The 19,105-nt window shown below is 43.2% G+C and overlaps 1 protein-coding gene across 1 annotated transcript in view; it reads left to right on the top strand.

The window, feature by feature from the left end:
• VWF (von Willebrand factor) overlaps window positions 1-19,105 on the top strand; it is a 141,442-nt gene that overhangs the window by 16,956 nt on the left and 105,381 nt on the right. The window contains exons 7-14 of the mRNA XM_032688784.1: window positions 3,654-3,867; window positions 5,721-5,843; window positions 8,305-8,416; window positions 10,259-10,305; window positions 13,687-13,823; window positions 15,183-15,321; window positions 16,179-16,279; window positions 18,744-18,939. Of these exons, the coding sequence (XP_032544675.1) occupies window positions 3,654-3,867; window positions 5,721-5,843; window positions 8,305-8,416; window positions 10,259-10,305; window positions 13,687-13,823; window positions 15,183-15,321; window positions 16,179-16,279; window positions 18,744-18,939 (1,069 nt within the window). The remainder of the gene's footprint in view (window positions 1-3,653; window positions 3,868-5,720; window positions 5,844-8,304; window positions 8,417-10,258; window positions 10,306-13,686; window positions 13,824-15,182; window positions 15,322-16,178; window positions 16,280-18,743; window positions 18,940-19,105) is intronic.

Here is a 19,105-nt window from a genome sequence, read left to right as displayed (position 1 = left end):
CCACCTCTGGAAACGTTTAATGGGGCTTGGAGCAACCTGGTCTTGTGAAAGGTGTCCCTGCCCATGGCAGGGGATTGGCCTAGAGGAGCTTTAGTGTCCCTTCCAACCCAAGTAATTCAGTGATTCCATAAATATACCCTTCCTGAATGATCTGGAGAAACTCTGTGCATCTATATACCTTAGGGCTTAAATTAAAGGGAATGAGAGGGGGTGTCTGATTTCTGCTGTTATTTTTTAGGTTATATCTCTTTAATGGCATTTGTTAAGCAACAGACAAATGCAGTTCATGCAGCAGCAGAAGGCAATGCCACAGAAATGGGAAGAATGTACAAAATTCCACCTCCAGCTCTGTGTGGTGGGACTGGGGAAGAAGGAAGGTCAGCAAGTTTGTGGTCACTGAGGGTTGTTAGTGCCAGGCTGCTGCTGATCCATTTAAAGAAACATTTAAAATAGAACTTCTACAGAAGTGGAGGGAGAAGTTTTATGACTTTCACCTGTATTTTGGATACTGCAGTTAGTTCTTCTAGTTTTAATCTTACAGACAGCTTTACTCTAAGCACTGTTTCAGCCTGAGGCTTCACTCCCTGATCTGTTGGGTTTAAATATTTCTTTGTGTGGAGCAGCTTCTGGAGCTGTTGATCCACGAGCAGGAGTGTTACAGCAGTGGATAAGGCTGCCAAGATCTGATGCTCACCATATCACACTGCCTCCTAAACTAAAGAATAAGGACCTCTCACAGTTCAGCCCAACCGCTGAGTTTTAAAGAAAGGGAGAGAAAATAAAACGAGTTTGCAGAATGGTTTAAGTTTGAAGGGACCATTAGAGGTCATTGAGTCCAATTCCCTGCTTCCAACAAGGCCATCCTAGGTCAGGCTGCTCAGGTCCTTGTCCTCTCACATTTCTGGTGTCTCCAAGGGTGGTGCTTCCACAGCTTCTCTGAACACTTGTTCCAGTGTTTGACCACCCTCATTTGTTTTGTTTTGTATCTTTTTGGATTTACTCGTATTGGAACAGGCTCCCCAGGGCAGTGGGCGCAGCCCCAAGGCTGCCAGAGCTCAGGGAGCATTTGGACAATGCTCTCAGGCACAGGGTGGGATTGTTGGGGTGTCCTGTGCAGGGCCAGGAGTTGGACTTGGATGCTCCTTGTGGGGCCCTTCCAACTCAGGATATTGTATGATTCTACAATATTTCAGCTTATGTTCATTAATTCATCACAATAGTTGAGATATAACTAAAGGATGGGAAAATTTCAGCTCTAATTTCTCCTGTAAAGTCACTGGAAAATCTGAAGAAATTTGAATGGCAAGAAAACCTTTACATGGGAAAAAAAAAGTACTTTTTGTTGCTTTTTAGCGCATGACTTGGCTTCTTGACAATCAACTAGAGCTCAACCTTTAGCTATGCTGTTGCTGAACAAGTCCAAGACCAAAGAACACTATAGGAAAAGAAAAACTGTTTAATTTTTTGTGTGTATGTAAACTGCTTTATTTTTTTAGGTTGCTTTCAAATCTAAAATTTACTGATATGTAATAACCGTGGTCAAAAAAATGTTTCTGCTAGTTTTCCTTTTAATGGAACATACAGTCTGAGTTTTACTGTAACATAACAGTTGAGTTGTATTAACTTTTTAACAAATTAATTCCTTGTTAAGAAATTATATTACAACAGCCCCTAAATGGGCTTGTTGCAGATACTGGTTTTCTGGTGCACTTGATGCCATCTGGATCAAGGCTTTGATCCAGGAGCTGCTGTGCTGCTCATCCTCTGAATGGCTCTGAGCTCACTTTTGGTTATATCAGTTTCATCTTGAAGCACTGCTTTAATGGCTTTTTTGCCTGCTTCTGTTGTTGCTATTTCCACCCTTAGGGCACTTTTTCAGCTTTCTTGTACTTCTGTGTAGTCTTGCAGCAGCACCAACCACCATTTATGTAGTTCCTGCTCCCTCCCTTCTACTTTTTCCCCCCTCTGATTCAGCATGGTGGCTGCTATTTAGGTGTCAGAATTATTCCAGTGATTTTCTGAAGGACCACCGTGTTCAGCTCTCAGTTAACATTGTTTTAACTTTCCCGAGACCACTCTCAGAAAGCTCAAAACCTCTGTGTTGTTCACTGAGCCCTTTGCTAAACTCAAAATGGACTAGACATTTCTGGTTGGTTTGTTTTCATAAGTAAGAAATTCTATCTTGCTTCAGACATGTACTAGCTTGAGTTGATCCCCTGAACAAAGCACCCTTTAGCAAAATAAGTATTTTCTACTCAGCAGTTTTCCTATACAGGTATAACAGCTGCCATTGAGAGAAGATCTCTAAATTTCTGCTGACTGCTCAACTCTGTGGGATTTTTCATGTCCCAAAAATGAGAAAGCAAGACTTTTTTTTTTTTTTTTTTTTTTTTTTACACAGCAACTTGTATGTGCTGTAACCTCAGGTACATGTTAATGTATTCAGGAGTAATGTTACTGTGAAATACTCTGAAGAACATGCTCACCACCTCCAACCACTGAATGTAACATACAAAACATAACTCGATTACATAAAAAACTGACAAATAAGTAGAATAAAATTACACTTCAACTCTCTGTGCCAGGGTCGTATCAAGAAATATTTTTCCCATTTATCTAAACTCAGTGCCATCCTTTCAGAAAATTGCATTGAGGACCTCGGAGTTATTGAATGTGATATAATGTGCACATAAGAATCTATTTAGGGGCCTCCCATGGAAAACTTAGTCATACACTTAGGTTTCTTTTCACATACAGCTAAGTTTCCTCTTAGGTTGCTGCTGTCTGAAAAGAGAGGTGTTGATATCCTCCCCCCCTCTCACTGTGCAGTCTATCCCTCGCTCTTGCTGTCAACATGCTGATTTAACTCACCAGAAGAGCAGAAAAAAATTGCTTTTCTTCCCTGGGTTATTCTTCTGCTATTTATCTGAGCTGTTGTGCATTGGACAAGCCAGCAGGAGCAACAGGCAAGTGTGGCCAGAAGTGGGAAACAAATTTCATTCCTGGGATTTCAAGTCAGGCTCAGTCTTTCACTCTAAAACTTACCCTGTTCCGCCGTTATTCAAAAGATGACCTGGTAATTTTTCTTCCTCCATGCCTCAGTCCTGGGCTCCTCTTTTCCTGGTAAACCAGACACCATCTGATTCTTTGCTGGGTGGAAAGCAGGCCCTGAGATTAGCTCAGCTGGTTAAAATGTGTTGCCAATAAAGCCAAGGTTGTGGGTTTTGCCCCTGTGTGGGCCATTCACTTAAGAGCTAGACTTGGTGATCCTTGTGGGTCCCTTCCAACTCAGAATATTCTGTGAGCTCTGTGATTGAAGAAGGTAGTATGCTTCCATCCATTTGCTGGGTGACTGACATGTTTCTGCGTGAAACACCCCTTGTGTGACACCTTATTCTATAATAATCAGTGTATTAATGTAACTCTGTATATGTGGATGTGATGAAGGAATGGACATTAATCACTATTACCTCTTGACTATGATGTAATTAACTGCATGGTGGTGTTAAATAATAACTGTGATGTTGTTTAACAACAGTGCTGACAGCATGTTGGAAAAGCTGGGTTTTCTCCCTTCTTCCTGCAATTATAGGAAGTAATTTTGTCTCTTTTTTCTCTCTCCTTTCTACCTTTGCTCCTCAATTCTTGTGCAGGGCATCATGGAAGCCTGCCAGCTGCTGAGAACATCTTCCACCTTCTCCCGGTGCCACCATCGAGTAGATCCCGAGCCCTACATCAGTCTCTGTGAGAGAGACATCTGTGCCTGCACCCACACAGACTGTCACTGCCCAGCATTCCTGGATTACGCAAGGAGCTGTGCCCACGAAGGAGTGATTTTGGATGGGTGGCCTGAAGAGAGCTCATGCAGTAAGCTGGCAGAATTATTCCTAGGCTGCTTATCCCAAATAAGATCATGCCTGTCTTGCAGATTTATGTCCTGCAACTAAAAGCAACCGGTGCTTTTTAAGGATGTTGGTTCAGGCACGGCGGGTTACAATCTCCTTCAGCTCTCCATCCCCTGCCTTTGTTCTAGAAGTTTTTGTCCCTAAGACAGAATTGTTTGAATCCTCTTTAAAGAAGATCCTGAGCTGTTATGTGTGCCACCTTGGTTTACAAAGTCTGTGAAGACTTATTTGGTACATAAAGGTATAGACTGGGATGTTTAGGAGCTATTTCACATATGATTCAAATGTGTGACATTATTCAACAGGTACTTGTAAATCAGCATCTAGTGAAAGGCTCTCTAACCTTTTTTCCATAAAAACAATTGTTTCACCTTTTATTTGCTTCAACCAATTACATTGAAATTGGGATGTTGCCTTTTTTAAGCCAATTATTGTCTAGGTTAGGGATCCTGATTGTATCTTCAACTGCTGCCTTTATTCGCCCAGTTTTGCTCTCGTCAGAGGTCCTGATTGCATCTCTGCTGAGATTTTGCAACAGGGAAGTGCACAGACTGGCTTGGATGTTTTTCTCATAGCTTTTCATTACACAAAACCCCCAATTTTCTCAGGATGTTTATGTAAATTGATTCTGTGGAATAACTGACTTGTTTGTACTGACAACAATTTCTTCTCTGGTAAAGGCATTATGCCACTGGCCACCACTGAAGAAAACTGTGCCTTCAGATGATGGTTAGGGCAGGAAGATACTGCCAACCACGTTGGAGGGATTGTACACCAGGGATAGAGATTGCACACAAAGGAGAGTCTGAGTTCTAGCAGTATTTGGTTACCTTTCCATTGGGACATAAAAGGGATCTGATGAAGGCTCATCTCCTGGCTCAGGGTGTGATCCAGAGAACCCATTTTTGCTGGGGCTGTTTGTAAGTCTGATTAAAGCCACAAGTGAAATGAACCTTTCTGTGATCCCAGGAGCTCTAAAACTCATTTCTAACCTTTGAATTCACAAGCCATGTTTTTTTAATGAGTCAGGAAAAAGAGAAGTGGCCTGCTGCCACATCAGGAACTTAATTTTCCATCACCCTTCATCTCTGCTGTTATGCTGTCTCAGGAGATGATGATGGTGTTACACTGGAGGTATGGGAATGGCTCTAGTTCTGGGCACACTGTACAAATCTGAGCTGGTGCCCAAGCCCAGGGCACCAAGGGCAAGACAACTCCTCCATTACCCTCCCACCTCCTTCAATGGAGGATTTCATGGGAAAGGGCAGGCTGTAATCTCTTCTTCCCACTCCGTGCCCACGCAGTCTTGAAGGGTATGGTGTGTCTGTGCATTGGAATGAAGGAATGGCTGTAGTGTGTGCTTGTATAATGGCCTGACAGCTGTGAAGGTACCATGGCACTGGTGTTATCCTGTGCTGGCAGTTGTCTGGAAGGAGGAGTCTTACCGAAGAGTATAATTCCACAAACTGCATAGCTTAAAGGTACAGAACACACTGTCTGTCCAAATGACTTATTGCAAAACTTCTCCCCATTGTTTGATTGTTCTTAATGCACTTGGGTTTAGCTATTAAGACTCGATTTATTAGGAGACAAATTAAGTCTTAAGTATCTACTACACTACCTGACATGTGATGATGTTGCAGCAAAATGAAAATCAAATGTTTCTTAAAGGTCCTGCTTCTGAAAAAGGAATCAATGATTGGAGAGGGTATGACCTTTTGATGTCTCTGTGGTTCAACCTTTGATAATTAAGGGATTTATTTATTTAAGATTTATTAAAGAATTTGCATTTCTAATTTCTTTTATTTGTTTCAGGGCCAAGATGTCCAGTTGGCATGGAGTATAAAGAATGTGTATCCCCATGTACCAAAACCTGCCAGAGCCTGAATATCAATGAAGTGTGTCATGGACAATGTGTTGATGGCTGCAGCTGCCCTGGTAATTTTTTTACTGGGTTATTTAAAGAGAAACATTTGGCAGTCATGCTACCTATTTTATTAGAAGAAGGAGAGCTGTGTCTTCCCCTAAATTTTCTTAAACCAGAAACACTTCTGTTTTCTGTGCTCCAGCCCCAGAATAAACCAGTTTCTGTAATGCCTGTATGCTCACTCCATGAAAGGGCCATTTTTCAGACCCAACTAAAAAGTAAATGTTTCTGTGAAAATCAGTACCAACTACTACTCTAGGATTGCCTTTATTTCTTGGTGAGGGACTGCTTATCCTTGATGTATTCCTTATGAATTGCTTTGGTTAGAGGCACGCAGTTAGAGGAAGAAACAACAGAGCATATACTGAAGGAATTTCTTGCAAAAAAACAGTCCATGTAGAGCTCACAATATAATTTCAAAAATCTTTGTGATTTCAAATGAATAATTTCACTTATTATTGAATCTTTCATACAGGAGATGAGATTGGATTAAAGGGGGAAGCTCAACCACCACAATCTTCCTCTTCTGTCTGTTGTACTTAACTGCAGGGGGAGAGTTTGATTCCTGTCTGCAAAGCTCCACATGCTTCCAGACCAAGCTGATTTTTGGCTGTTTTTTGGTTTGATTGGTTTTGTTTGTTTTCAATAGGACTGTCTCTGCCTTTCACCCTGTCAAATCTGGACTTGGTGTGAATGCACGGAGGTATTTACTGTCCTTCTGTGCAAGATACCAAGTGCAGTGGAGGTTTAGGGAGATCATAATTTGCTTTCCACAACAAGGCAGTAATGACAATTGAGGAGTCATTGCATTCAGAGCTTAGTAGTTTCCTATTTATTTGCCAGTCTCTTACTTACTGGAGGTTCAAAGCTGTCACTCTGTGGCAGGACCTGGGAAGGTGCCCATGGAGGGTGACAGATTATATAACCAGACACAGGAGCTTATTTTGTTGGGAAGGATCTGGCTGCTACATTTGTGCAGTTCCTGGGGGTGTTGGCAAGAGCTGAAGGAGATGAATCCACTGGCTGCACAAGGGCTCTCACTGTGTTCTTCCCTTGGTAGGCACACTGGTCAGTTCAGCACAGGAAAGGTTTAAGGGGACAGACACTGAAGAGCACAGAAGCAGGAGCTCCACATGAAGGGCATAGGGCACGAGGAACAAGTAGATGGGTAGATGGAACTGCATGGAAAGAAATAACAATCAGGGGTTCAAAACTTTTACTTAGCGCACAGTCAAAAGGGAAGAACCTTGATTTGAGTTTAATAGAAAACCAGGAGGATCTGGCAGATGGCTAGAGGGATTTAGGATGAGGATTATACCTTTGTTTATCTTTCTTCTAGTTCTCCAAGTGTAAAAAGGATCTGAAGGATCTGTTCAACAAATGTCTTTTTCTTTTTTTTTGTCTTTTCCTCCCTTAAATGCTTCACAGTTCCTTTAATTACTGTAAATGGAATTACTATTGCCAGGAAAAAAGGCAGGCATTCCGTTTTCTTGTGCTCTCTGGAGAGCCATACATCTCTTAAATGCTCAGATCTTCTTTTGAATATCCCTCACTGAAAGGATTTTCTAAACAGCCAAGATCTTTCCAGGCAGCTCTATGGAAAGAATGGGAGAAAGGGCACTTACCTGTGTCTTGCTGTCTGTGGTGACTGCTCCTGCCAGGGAAAAGAACCAAAGTCTCTGTGGGCTATTGGAAGGAGTCCTTCGAGGAGAAGGGAGAGAGGTTTTCAAGAAACAAAATGTTTTGCTACAGCAGCTCTTTTAAAAATGGAGGAATCTCAACTCTCTCTCAATATAGGGATTGCAGAGAAAGAAACTTGTCCTTTTTTCTTTTTCTAGCTTGTAGTGCTACCTCAGACAAGTCCTGTAACTCTTTTGTGCCTCCACTTATCTTTGTAGATAAAATACTCTCTATATAGAGCAGGTAATTACAGTTTTGTAATATGGAAACCTCAAGGGAAGTTGGCCCTTTTGCTTTTTGCTTCTGCTGAAGTTGAGAAGAGATTCCACAGCTCCTCATGATAGTGTTTCTTTCTCTCAGACCTCTCTGCTAGACTGACATGGTATCCAAATTTGTTTCTTCATTCCCTACATTGCCTACCCTTTGGTCCTCTTATGTCTAATACAAAACCTGCCTGGACACCCTTTACTGCAGTCAGTGCAGAGTTTTCCCAACAGTCAGGTGTTTTGGACCTGGGGACTTGCTAAGCAAAGAGCTTTACTGGGAGCACCAGAAATGGTTTGCTCAGCACATCTGAGGGAGAGGCAGCACTAGAGGGAAAGCAGACAGCAGCCCCTGTGAGGCTTTTTGGCAAGCCTCATTCCTTTTTATTGCTGTATGTGATTAAGTATGGATAACAATGCACATGAAGTCTTGCCAAAATATATGAAGAACTAGAAAATCTAATTGTATTTGCATTTCTGTCCCTGTGTGTGTGTGGTACATGTATCTGATGCTACCCAACCTATCCAGAGGGGCTGCTCCTTGATGGTGAACACTGCATTGAAAGCTCCGAGTGCTCCTGCATCCACTCTGGAAAACATTATCCTCCTGGCTTCACCATCTCCCAGGACTGCAACTCATGGTAAACTCTGTGTTGTTCTGGTGTGGCTGCCATAGACTGCACGTGGGTCACTGGTTACTGTTTTGGATGATCTTTCTAGAAATTGCTCTACTTTTTAAAAATTTCCTTTTATTGGCAAAGGACTTGCCTCTCTTATTGGAATTGTCAGCCCCTTCCAAGAAGTGAGCTGTTCACAAAGGCAAAATCAGCTCTGCTTTTAAAGGGATATTTGATCTGATAGAACAATGTGGAGGTCACACTCCTTCAAACAGACAGAACTACCTGTTTCCTGTGGATAAGACTGACCGGCAGGTTCCCTTGTCTGGTTAGTGTCAGCAGCGGTGTCTTTGTTTTGACTTCCTACATTTATTTAACCTCTAAGCCCCATTTCTTTCCAAGAGGGGTTAGCCTGAGGCATGTCCTTGGAACTTATCACAAAGCTAATGAGTCTTCCTAGCATGGCCCACAATTTTTCCTTGACTCAGGAATGCCAACCTGAAAGGGAAGGCTAGCAGTCTAAAGAAAGGAAGGGGAATGACTAATATATTCCTGATCTGGTTTTGTTTAAAGTGTAGACACATTTGTGGAAGGAGTTCAGACAACTCTGTACTCAGAAGTTTCCAATTAGAGTACAGAAGGAGGACTCAGTGAAAACCATGATATGCAGAAGAAAGGTGGTCTGTGCATCATCTTTGTTAATCAGAACGTTTTCATTACCTGCACCACGTGTCACAAAACATGAACCATAACATTAGCATTTTGTCTTTTTCCCTGGAGCTCTCTGGAGCTTGGCCACATTGTTCCAACTTAGTGCTCTTGGGAGATGAGTGCTGCCTGACAGGCTATTTTTTTTGTTTGTATTTTTTTTTTTTTTTGCTTCCTGTTATTCAAACTTGATACTGCTGTGGAGAAGATTGTTCCATTGACTCTGCATTTATCCTTAATACACTGACTCCCCACAAATGGTTTTCAAGTCTTTAGCAGAAGTCTGACTGACTTGGAGGAGAGGGATTATTGCTCTCCAGTGATGGACTCGTGAGGACATGACAGGAGTAGCATTACCAGGGCCCAGCAATGCAAGAGAGAGGACTGTGGACTGGAGGGAGTCTTGTGGAGGACACTGGAGGTGATTGCAGCAGGGGAGTCTGTGAGGAGAAGCAAAGGGGAATAGATTTGTTTAAAGAGTAATGAGGGGACTGTCACTGCCTAAAGACAGGCTGTAAAGAAGACTGGGCCAAACTCTTCTCAGAGGCAAATAGCAGAGGAGTATGAAGCCATGGACACAAGCTGCAGTAGAGGGAATTCTGTTTTGAAACAAGGAAAAATTCTTCCCCTGAGATGGTGCTGCACTGGGACAACTGCCCAAAGAGTCTGTGGGACCTCAACTTGGATATTTCTAAACTCAAATGGACAAGGTCCTCAGCCACCTGATATACCTTTGACATTGCCTTCTTTCAGCTGGGAGTTGTAGTATATGATTTTTCTAAAGGTCCCTTCAAACATTTTTTCTCCCCCTGTGATTCTGTTGTATTGATGAACATACCTTGAGAACTGCATTGAAAACGCATTCCACATCAGTGGAATACAGCTGAATATATATGTTAAACACAGAGCTTTGGCAGGGAACATCAGAAATTCTTGAATTTTGCAACCATTTCCATTCATATCACCAACAGTTGCTGTCAAATAATGGTAAGAAGGGATGAATACATTAAGAAATGAGGTTATGGGAGATGGAGAGCATGTTGGGGACCGGTCTAACTTCCCTGGAACAGGGGCCTGTGTTTCAGTAGTTTGGGAAAAAATTGCAACAGAGGATTTGAATTCACATCCTCTTGTCTAACTTGCCCTTTTGTTTTCTAGCATTTGTCGGCGTGGCACCTGGCTCTGCAGCAATGGGGAATGCCCAGGTATGTTGGCTTTACTCTTTTCAGGTTTTGACAAGCAAGCCTTGCCTACATCCCTCCCACTTACATCCCACTTATATTCTTTTTTTCCACAAAAAAGATGAATCTGTCTTTGTTCTTGCTTGCTCGCTCCAATGCATCCAGATGGGATCATACTTGTAGGTTCCTCTTGTGAGACAAGTCAGACATTGTGCTGTATGGTTTATGTGCAGCAATGAAAAATCCTGTTTGGTGAGAAGAATGGTTCTTTTTTTATTTACTTGATTTACCAAGATATAAGGGTCTGTGTATTCAGAGGACTGGCTTTCAGGTAGAGGAACATTCCTGGGTTTCTTTGACCAGATACAATTCCTAAATTGATTGTTTGAATCAGCATACTTGTGTTGATGGGACAATTGGAAGTACTGAGAATAGATTGGATTACTCAATACCCCCAGGATTTGGGCCCCAAAGGTCATGTTGTGGGTGAAGGAGCTACAGCCCCGGGGAGAAAGTGGCTGCCCTGCCTTCCATGGATGGTGACAGACTGGAGAGGCAGCTCTGCAGGTGCTCTTGCTCCTTTTCCTCCCCCTCCACCTCCCAAACTCATGGGTACTGATGGCTGCTGTCCCAGATTTTTGTCTGCCTGGAGAATGTGGCTTTTCGTGTTGTGCATTGGCCAGCAAATTATTTCCTCCTGCTAGTCCTGTGGCTCAACCCCTGCCTTGGTTCCTGCACCATGTTCGGCCACGGAACGATCTGGTTGACCTGAAACAGCATCTGACCCTTCTTGCATTGTGTGCAGAAATCTGCAGGGAGACAGTACAGCTCCTTTAACTCATTATTCTCCTTGATTTGGGGAACTCAGAGTGGAAGGGATGAGAAGAGACTGGGGTTAGGGCTGGACAGGAAAAGAGCAAATAAGACTGTGCAATACTCACAAATTAGGAACGTCGCAACAGTCTTAAAATACTCAATAAAAATAACTGTCTTTTTATAAACATTAAGCTTGCCTGACCCATCAATGCTCCATTTCCTCCTGCTTTAGACTGAAAGAGCACTTGCTTCCACGTGTCAGCACTTAAAAAAGGGGTGGTGATGATCTATGCAAATGTTCAAACCAGAGGTGATGTTTTTAGTGAGCTCTGTGCTTGAGGTGTTCGTTGTTGTACATGTGCCTACAAACAACAGTAAACTGTGCTGAGACAGTATGGGAGGGCAGCAAAACTTCCCAAAGTAGCCAGATTTATATTGCTCCCTGTGCTGTTTGTCTCTATTTGCAGCAATATTGCAGCATGTTTTTATTGTTGGTTGGTTACCACAAATATTTCTAAAATCATGTGTCCAGAAAGTTTATGTACTTATATAAACTCTAGGTAGTTCCATTATTTTTTTTTAACCAACTTGTTTGTTAGGAAAGATGGCTTTGATATTGTGGGAAGGAATTGCCCAGTTTGGCACCAGTAAGTTTGGTGATAAAGCTGGGTCCCCAAATGGAGGAAGGGCAGCCAACTAGCAGAAGCTGGCTGGCACTAGCAAGAAGCTCTCAAGCTGATATCATAATTGAAATAATTATGAAGGCAGTAGGTTTCAGGAAATTTCCTGGGATGCATTACACCAAAATGGAGCAGACAGAGGGACTCATAAGGAGAGACTTTGCCTCAGGAAAGAAATTTCCCTTCCAGGAGCAATGCCAAAGGGCTGGGACTTGTCTTGGATAGCAGTTCCCTAGCTCTGTGTGCTGCAAACCTGTCCTGTTGGTTCCTGGTTGCAGAGAATGCCCTGGAAATCAAACTGTAATATGGTGGGTTAGGCCTAGTTTTCTTTAGATCTGTTTTCCCCACCTGATAGCCAGTTAACTGACTCTGAAGTTGAGTACAATAATACTTGGTTTACCTTTGTCCAAGTTTAATTGAACAGAAAGTAGCATTTCCAAGGTCAGCTAGTAAGTGCCAAGCTGCTTTATTCTCCAGGGGATGACAGACAGCTGTCTGGATGGTGCAGATGTCTCTTAGGGCAAATCAGAGCTGTGCAAGGCTAAGAATCCTCAGGATCTGTGAAACTGTGCTTTAGCACTGACTGGTTTAGGATGGTTAACACTGAATAACATGTTGAAGAGGGAAATTTCCATGTGATGGTCATTGAATAGATCTTATGTGGGACTCGAAGGCAGTGAAGAGAGAATAACTCATGGGGTTCACCTGCCAGCTTGTAACATTTAATCTTTCTCCATCCTTTGTCAGGAGATTGCCAATGTAGGCCCAGCACCCGAATTTTGTTCTGGACAGGGATGTCTCTGCCCACCTTTTTTGCTATGGGATCATCTCTAACTGTGATGGTCTTCTCATATGAAAGATTTTCTTTGCAAAGTCTGTGGAGTTGGAGCTTCCCCCGTGTTTGCATAACAGGGTACTAAATCCCAGCTGTGGCATCTGGATTACTGACTTCCTGGAAATGAAAAGCCACAACTTACCAAAACATCTTAAAATGTTGATATATTTAAGTAGCCCCATTTTGTATTGGAAGAGTGAGCTTGCCAGACTTCCACATTTTTCTGTAAGGACTTTAGATGTAGCTATTGTAATTATAGAATAATTTTTTAACTTTTATGCTAGTTAATTGAGGTAATGGTTCAGAGTAAAGCAGCCATGAGAGTCCAACAAGTTTTGTTAAGAATTTTAATTTTCTACTCTGTAAAGACACCTGCACTCTGCTGCCAGCTCCATGGATGCAGATGTGCCCCACTGGGTTAAGTCAAATTGGATTTAAAGTATGTAATGTCAAGATGTTGCAGGCTTCTGCACATGGATAAAAGAGGCAACATGTCCAATTGTATGCAGTGTATGACTAATACTGGATAATCCTGAGTGTGTTTCCCAGCTTTGCCAGCCTTAGGCATTAGTACTTCCATGCTCTGTGCCTCAGTTTCCCCATTGTAAGGAGAGGGTAACATAGTTCCTATATGACAGAGCGTGGGTTGCTGTTTAAAATGGTTTAGTGCCACCAGCACCTATCTCAGGTACCAGGTATGACCTAGTTTGCCATGAGCTTGTGACCATGAGATGACAGTGATAAATTTCCAGGGCATTTTTCACTGATGTCCTCATGATCATCCATTTGAAATGTTATACAGGCTTTTCCATAGGCACAAATTTCAACTCCTGAGTGCGATTTTTGCTGTATTCTCCAGCTGTTGTTGGTGCCTCTGTTACTACTGGTAATGCCTTACAGGAATAAACAGTGAGATAAGCATCTTGCTGGTGCTTTCTGGTCTGCAGGGAGCTTGGGCCTTGTACAACCTGTTCCACCAGGCTACTCTTCCCCCTCAGTGGCTTGTGGGGGCCAGGCAGGATTTTGCTCACCACTGGCACGGGGGGGTGATTAATGGCTCTTTGCCTTTTCCAGGAGAATGCTCTGTCACCGGCCAGTCCCACTTCAAAAGCTTTGACAACAAGTATTTCACCTTCAGCGGGATTTGTCAGTACTTATTTGCCAAGGATTGCGTGGAAAATTCCTTCTCTGTGATCATTGAGACGGTGCAGGTAACAGCAGCCTTGGCTGGAGCATCTGCGCATCCTCTTGGGAGAGCGTGACAGGAATTGCAGATGCACAGGCCAACAGGAGCAATTTCCCTGTGAAATAATTAGTTTAAATAACAGTCTTTCTCCTTAGTTAATAAGTGTTTTGATTCTCCTTGCTGACATTCCCAGAAGCCTACTTGGAGATGGAGGTTTGGAGAATGGGCCCTCACCACCTCTTTGCCTGCTGAGCAAACAAACTCAGGAAAGGGTTCACCCCTTGCAAAGCACCCTGGCCACTGGGGAATGCCTGTGGGGAAAGGACATTTCCTTGGATACCAAAGGGAGTGCATTTGCAGAGCAGTGCCTTGAGTTGCTTTCCATTTAGTCATATTATCCGGTGATTTTTTTTTTTGTAGCCAGTCAGCAGCTCCTGACTTTCTGCCGTCCGTCCCCCCCACCATGGATGTGTGAGAGGCAGCTGGAGGCAAGGAGTGGAGACAGCTGGAGAGGGGCAGGAAAGGGAGTCAGGCCAGTGCAGGGAGGGATGGAGATCCTGGGTCGGTGTCACAGGAAGGTTAATGTGGTCATGATTAATTGACCATGGGGAATAGGTGAAAGCCAGAGACTGAAAAGGGCACTGAAAGAAGCAGAGAGAAAGAAAGGTGATGGGAATGGAGGAACTGAGGGCAGGGAGAGGTGTGATTGAGTCAGGAGAGTGACAGGAGAGAAGGGGAGTATCAGTCTGTTTTACAGCAACAGAGAAGTCCCAGACTTTGGAGAACTGGGCTGTAATGGTTCTACACACCATCGATGTCTGTGTCATGCATTAGTAAGCTCTGATAGTGCAGCTCTGAGATCATCTGTGCTTGAGAACCTGCAGAACAGGTTTCCACTGAAACTCCCCTTTCGAAACCAGGGAGGAGACCTGGGGCCCTGCAATCCTTGTTCCTCAGCTGCGTAACCCACAGCTAGGAAAATAAATACCACACAAGTCTTGGGTGGTGTGAAATTCGTAGCTGTTTCCCAGGCTGATGGGCTGTGTGGGTCAGTGAAGTGACATTCTCCTCCAGGATACCTCCACCCCTTCCTGCCCCTGCCACAGCTGGGGGCTTGTCATTGGCATGGGCTGCTCCCTGGGGTCTGGTGTAGCACCCACAGATTGCTTTCCAGGCTCTGAGACAGGGAGCTCCCTGGTGTGTGATTAGTGGGATAATGGAGGGGAGGCTGCCAGCCTAGTGTTTGTGGGATGCAGAAACCAGATCCATAAAAGCATTGTGACACCCAACACCTCCAAATTTAGATGCTGAAATGCCTTCTGGGGGCCTGGGGCTGAGTCACCAATAAAGTGAAAGCTTGAGGCAGATTTTCCCTTCTCTGTAGTGTGCAGATGATCCTGATGCCGTGTGCACTCGCTCAGCTTCTGTCCGGATCCGGGATATGGACAACAGCATCATTAAAATGAAACATGGTGGAGGAGTTTCACTGAATGGACAAGACATACAGATCCCTTTGCTACAAGGTGTGTTCTCATGGGCTGACTCTGGCCAGCCACTGAAAGAGTCCTACTTACTAGTGTTTCCTTTTGTGCCTTAGCCCAGGTCAATCAAAAAGTGTTTTTAGTACCAAATTCTCACATGCAGTCTCTTCTACAGGCTCTGTCATTTTAGCTTCTCTCTGTGCAGCCAACACATCTTGACTCAGATCCTCTAAAATCAGGAGAATTAAGCTGGTCTACATTTATCAGACTTGTGAAAACCACTGTCAGTCTATTCTTTTTGAAACTATTACTTTTTATCCAGAAGCTTGAAATCATGGAATCATAGAAGGGTTTGGGTTGGAAGGGGCCTTAAAGCCCATCCAATTCCAACCCTTCTACCATGGGCAGGGATACCTTCCACTAGACCACGTTGCTCCAAGCCCTGTCCAACCTGGCCTTGAACACTTCCAGGGATGGGGCAGCCACAGCTTCTCTGGGCAACCAGTGCCAGGGCCTCCCCACCCTCACAGGGAAGAATTTTTTCACAATACCCAATCTAAACCTACTCTCTGTCAGTTTGAAGTCATTCCCCCTTGTCCTGTCTCTACATCTTGCAAAATGTCACAGTTAATGCCTGAGGTTTGGCAAAATGCACATATATCCTCTGCTAGGGCCCCTTAGTGCCCTGAAGCAGAGCCTGTGGGCAAGTTCATGTAGATGTCAACTGCTGAGGGGGCACAAAGCTTGGGAAATGTGATGTGGGCATTGCGGGCACCCCGGCTTTGGTGGGCCTGTGTGCCCCCTGCTCTGTTGGCCCTTTCAGCACGACACAGCTGTCCCAGGCAATGAGACATCACATCCTGCCTTCACTGACTGACACACTCTGGGATTGTCTTCAGGTGCCCTCCGTATCCAGCGTGTGGTGAGGACTTCAGTTCGCCTTTCCTATGGGGAGCACCTGCAGATTGACTGGGATGGCCGTGGTGAACTCCTGGTGAAGGTACTCTTTCTGTCTGTTTTATTTCTGACTGTTCACCCCTCCTCTCTTCCCACCCTGTGTACAAAGGTTTTCTTGTCCGAAGTGAGAACTTGCTTTGTGTTGCATATTAGAAATTCCTTTCTATTTTGCTACCCCCGGAGTGATACACAGGTCCTTTTGTATTGCAGAAACAAACATTTGATCCTACAGCAACTTGGTAACTTTTTTTTCTCCTTTCTTTTCTTTTTTTATATTCTTTTTTTTTTTTTTTTTTTAGTGCTCTGACAGCCATTATTAACCAGGAATAGTTTTGTGTTTTGTTGAGCAGATACCCTCCAAACTCGGTTTTTGCTTTTATTTGCTTTGACTGTCCTGTCTAAAGCAATGGATATGAATGACTTAAAATAAGGGAATAAAATGGCTCCACGGACACAGTTACTCATAATTTCCAGGAAGAAGGAATTAGCTTGTAGATGTGTTGCGTGCTCCTTCTACCGTGAGGAATGTTTGAAGTCAGGCTTGATTAACAATTAGGGTTTGTTGGTGCTGCAGACCAGAGCAGAGTGTAGAAATACCCAAGCCAGGTTTAAAGGAAATGAGCTGTAAGGGAAGCTGTAACCACAGCCTGTGCTGCCTTTGAACCCCCCTCGTAAAAGGGGATCTGCAGCTGGACCCTGTGTGGGGTGGTTCTGCTCACTGAGAGGAGTTTTGCCAAGAAAGTCAGTTTTCCTGGGACTTTCTGCCGAGCGGTGAACGCTGCCCTCTCTGAACCATGGCCTTGCTTTTGCATTCTCCTTGCCTGCCCTGAAATCTGGCTTAAATGTCACATCTGGCACAGTGTAAAGGTTCCTGAAACTGGTTCACAATTGAGTTCAAGAATTGAAAAGACAACAGATAAGGGAAGTCGAGAATAACTTTGGAAAGCACCTGTGGTTTTGTGGTTGTTTTTTTTTGATTTAACCTGTATTTCTGTTCTCCAAGTTCTTTTTGGGCTTAGAATGATTCACTTCAGTCCCTTGGCACATCTCAGAAGTTTTGACTTTCCTCAGTATTCAAAGTATTTTTCTGCCTGGTCAGAGGCCTGTATTGCCTGGCAAATTTTTTCTCTCCCTTAAAGCAAATCTAATTTTCTGCTCCCCACATCCTCTGCTCATAAAAGTGGTGGAAGTTTCTCCAATCATCTCCTCCTTCCCTTGCTGGGTATCTAAAGCATCTTTTCAACTGCTTTTGGAGAGTTAATTTATGCTGGATTTGTAGACTGACCCGTTGCCAAGTATTTCTGACAATTGGGGGAAGTGATACACTTCCATTACCTTGGCCAGGCTTCTGGCAAAAATTCTTTCTGTGTTCCTCAAGAAGGCTCCCCTTTCTGTGACTGCTTGATATTTGTGATTTGAGCTTCCTCTCTAAAATACACCAGAATTGGGATTTCTATGAGTCATTGTTCCATCTGCAGAGTACATGAAAGAGTAGCTTCCTTGACTGTTGGAGTAGTAAGGACTCATATACTCTAATAATTCGTGGTTGTTCCTTTTGATGCTGCATATTTACTCTCTGACCACCTTGTTTGAATGGTGGGTAGTGTTAGGGTATCTTTTGGAGGATGTTTTTTATCTTTAATTATGCATTAAAACCGTGAGTCAGCTCTCAAGTAGTTGGTAGTACTTGTAATGTCCCAGAGCTTTACTTCTAATACAAACTGACAGTTCCTACTAAAATAAAACCTATTGGTGCCTTTGTGTTGCAGATCTTGCTTAGGAGATTTCTCCCTGTTCACCTCTAGGTTTAGGGTCACATTTCAGCTGCCCCTGGATTTGCAGCAGGAATAAGGCATGGTGAAAAGTGCATCTGCTCTATGGGTTGTTAACAACGCTGCTTTTACCGTGTCAGAAGTTCCTCTAGGCAGGAGGAAGTTCTAATGTGAGGTAGCTTTAGGGGTAGTTGTTTCTTCCTGATTTTCCCTCAATAATGTTGAGGAAAACATCTCCTCTGATATTGCCTCTGTTTTGTGACAAGACAGCCTGTTTAAAGTTCCTTCATCTTCAAATTTTCCTTTAAAATGGGAAACGGTTTCAGGTGCAGTATCTTTTCCCAAATTACCCTTGGAAGTATAATCATCTCACTACGTTAAAAATATGCAACCCCCAGTGTTGCCCTGCTCATTTATATGCATGAAGTGGGAAAACAGGGAAAGACTAAGCTGGACTGATAATCAAGGCACAAAAATAAGCTATTTTTCTCCTAGTAACCTTCAGTTACCATCTGAAATTATCACTGTACTGGGCAAAAATTGTCCTGCTGCTACTAATAGCATTTTTCTAGGAGTTTAAAAATGTAGTGGAATTACATCATCTGTAGTATTTTAATGAGTGTTAATGATAATTTTCTTGATTATTGAATTGTGTATGGTGAATTCGTTAAAAAATCTTGCTATACCGTGGTAACCTGTTCTGCAGGATGACCAGGCTAATGTTGTGTTCCTCAGCTGTCTCCAGTCTATTCTGAAAGGATGTGTGGCCTATGTGGGAATTACAATGGAAACCAAGGGGATGATTTTCTTACACCTTCTGGCATGGTGGAATCTCTTCTGGAAGATTTTGGAAACTCCTGGAAGCTCAATGCAGACTGCCAAGACTTGTTAAAACAAGACAGTGACCCGTGCAACCTCAATCCTCGTTTAGGTACTGAAATCCATCCAAAATGAAAATGTGTTGCAAACTGTGATCTTTAATTTTACATAAAAAAACCCTCTAAAATTAAAATAAAATAAAGAACAAGAGAAGAAGCTACAATAACAATTGAAAATAAATAAAAGAAAATAAAGAGAAAGAGAAGAAGCTAATGGTG

Source organism: Chiroxiphia lanceolata, chromosome 5 (genome assembly GCF_009829145.1).
Source record: "Chiroxiphia lanceolata isolate bChiLan1 chromosome 5, bChiLan1.pri, whole genome shotgun sequence".
NCBI classification, from domain to species: domain Eukaryota; kingdom Metazoa; phylum Chordata; class Aves; order Passeriformes; family Pipridae; genus Chiroxiphia; species Chiroxiphia lanceolata.
The sequence above is the reverse complement of the archived record's forward strand: the minus strand, read 5'-3'. Positions and strand labels throughout refer to the sequence as shown.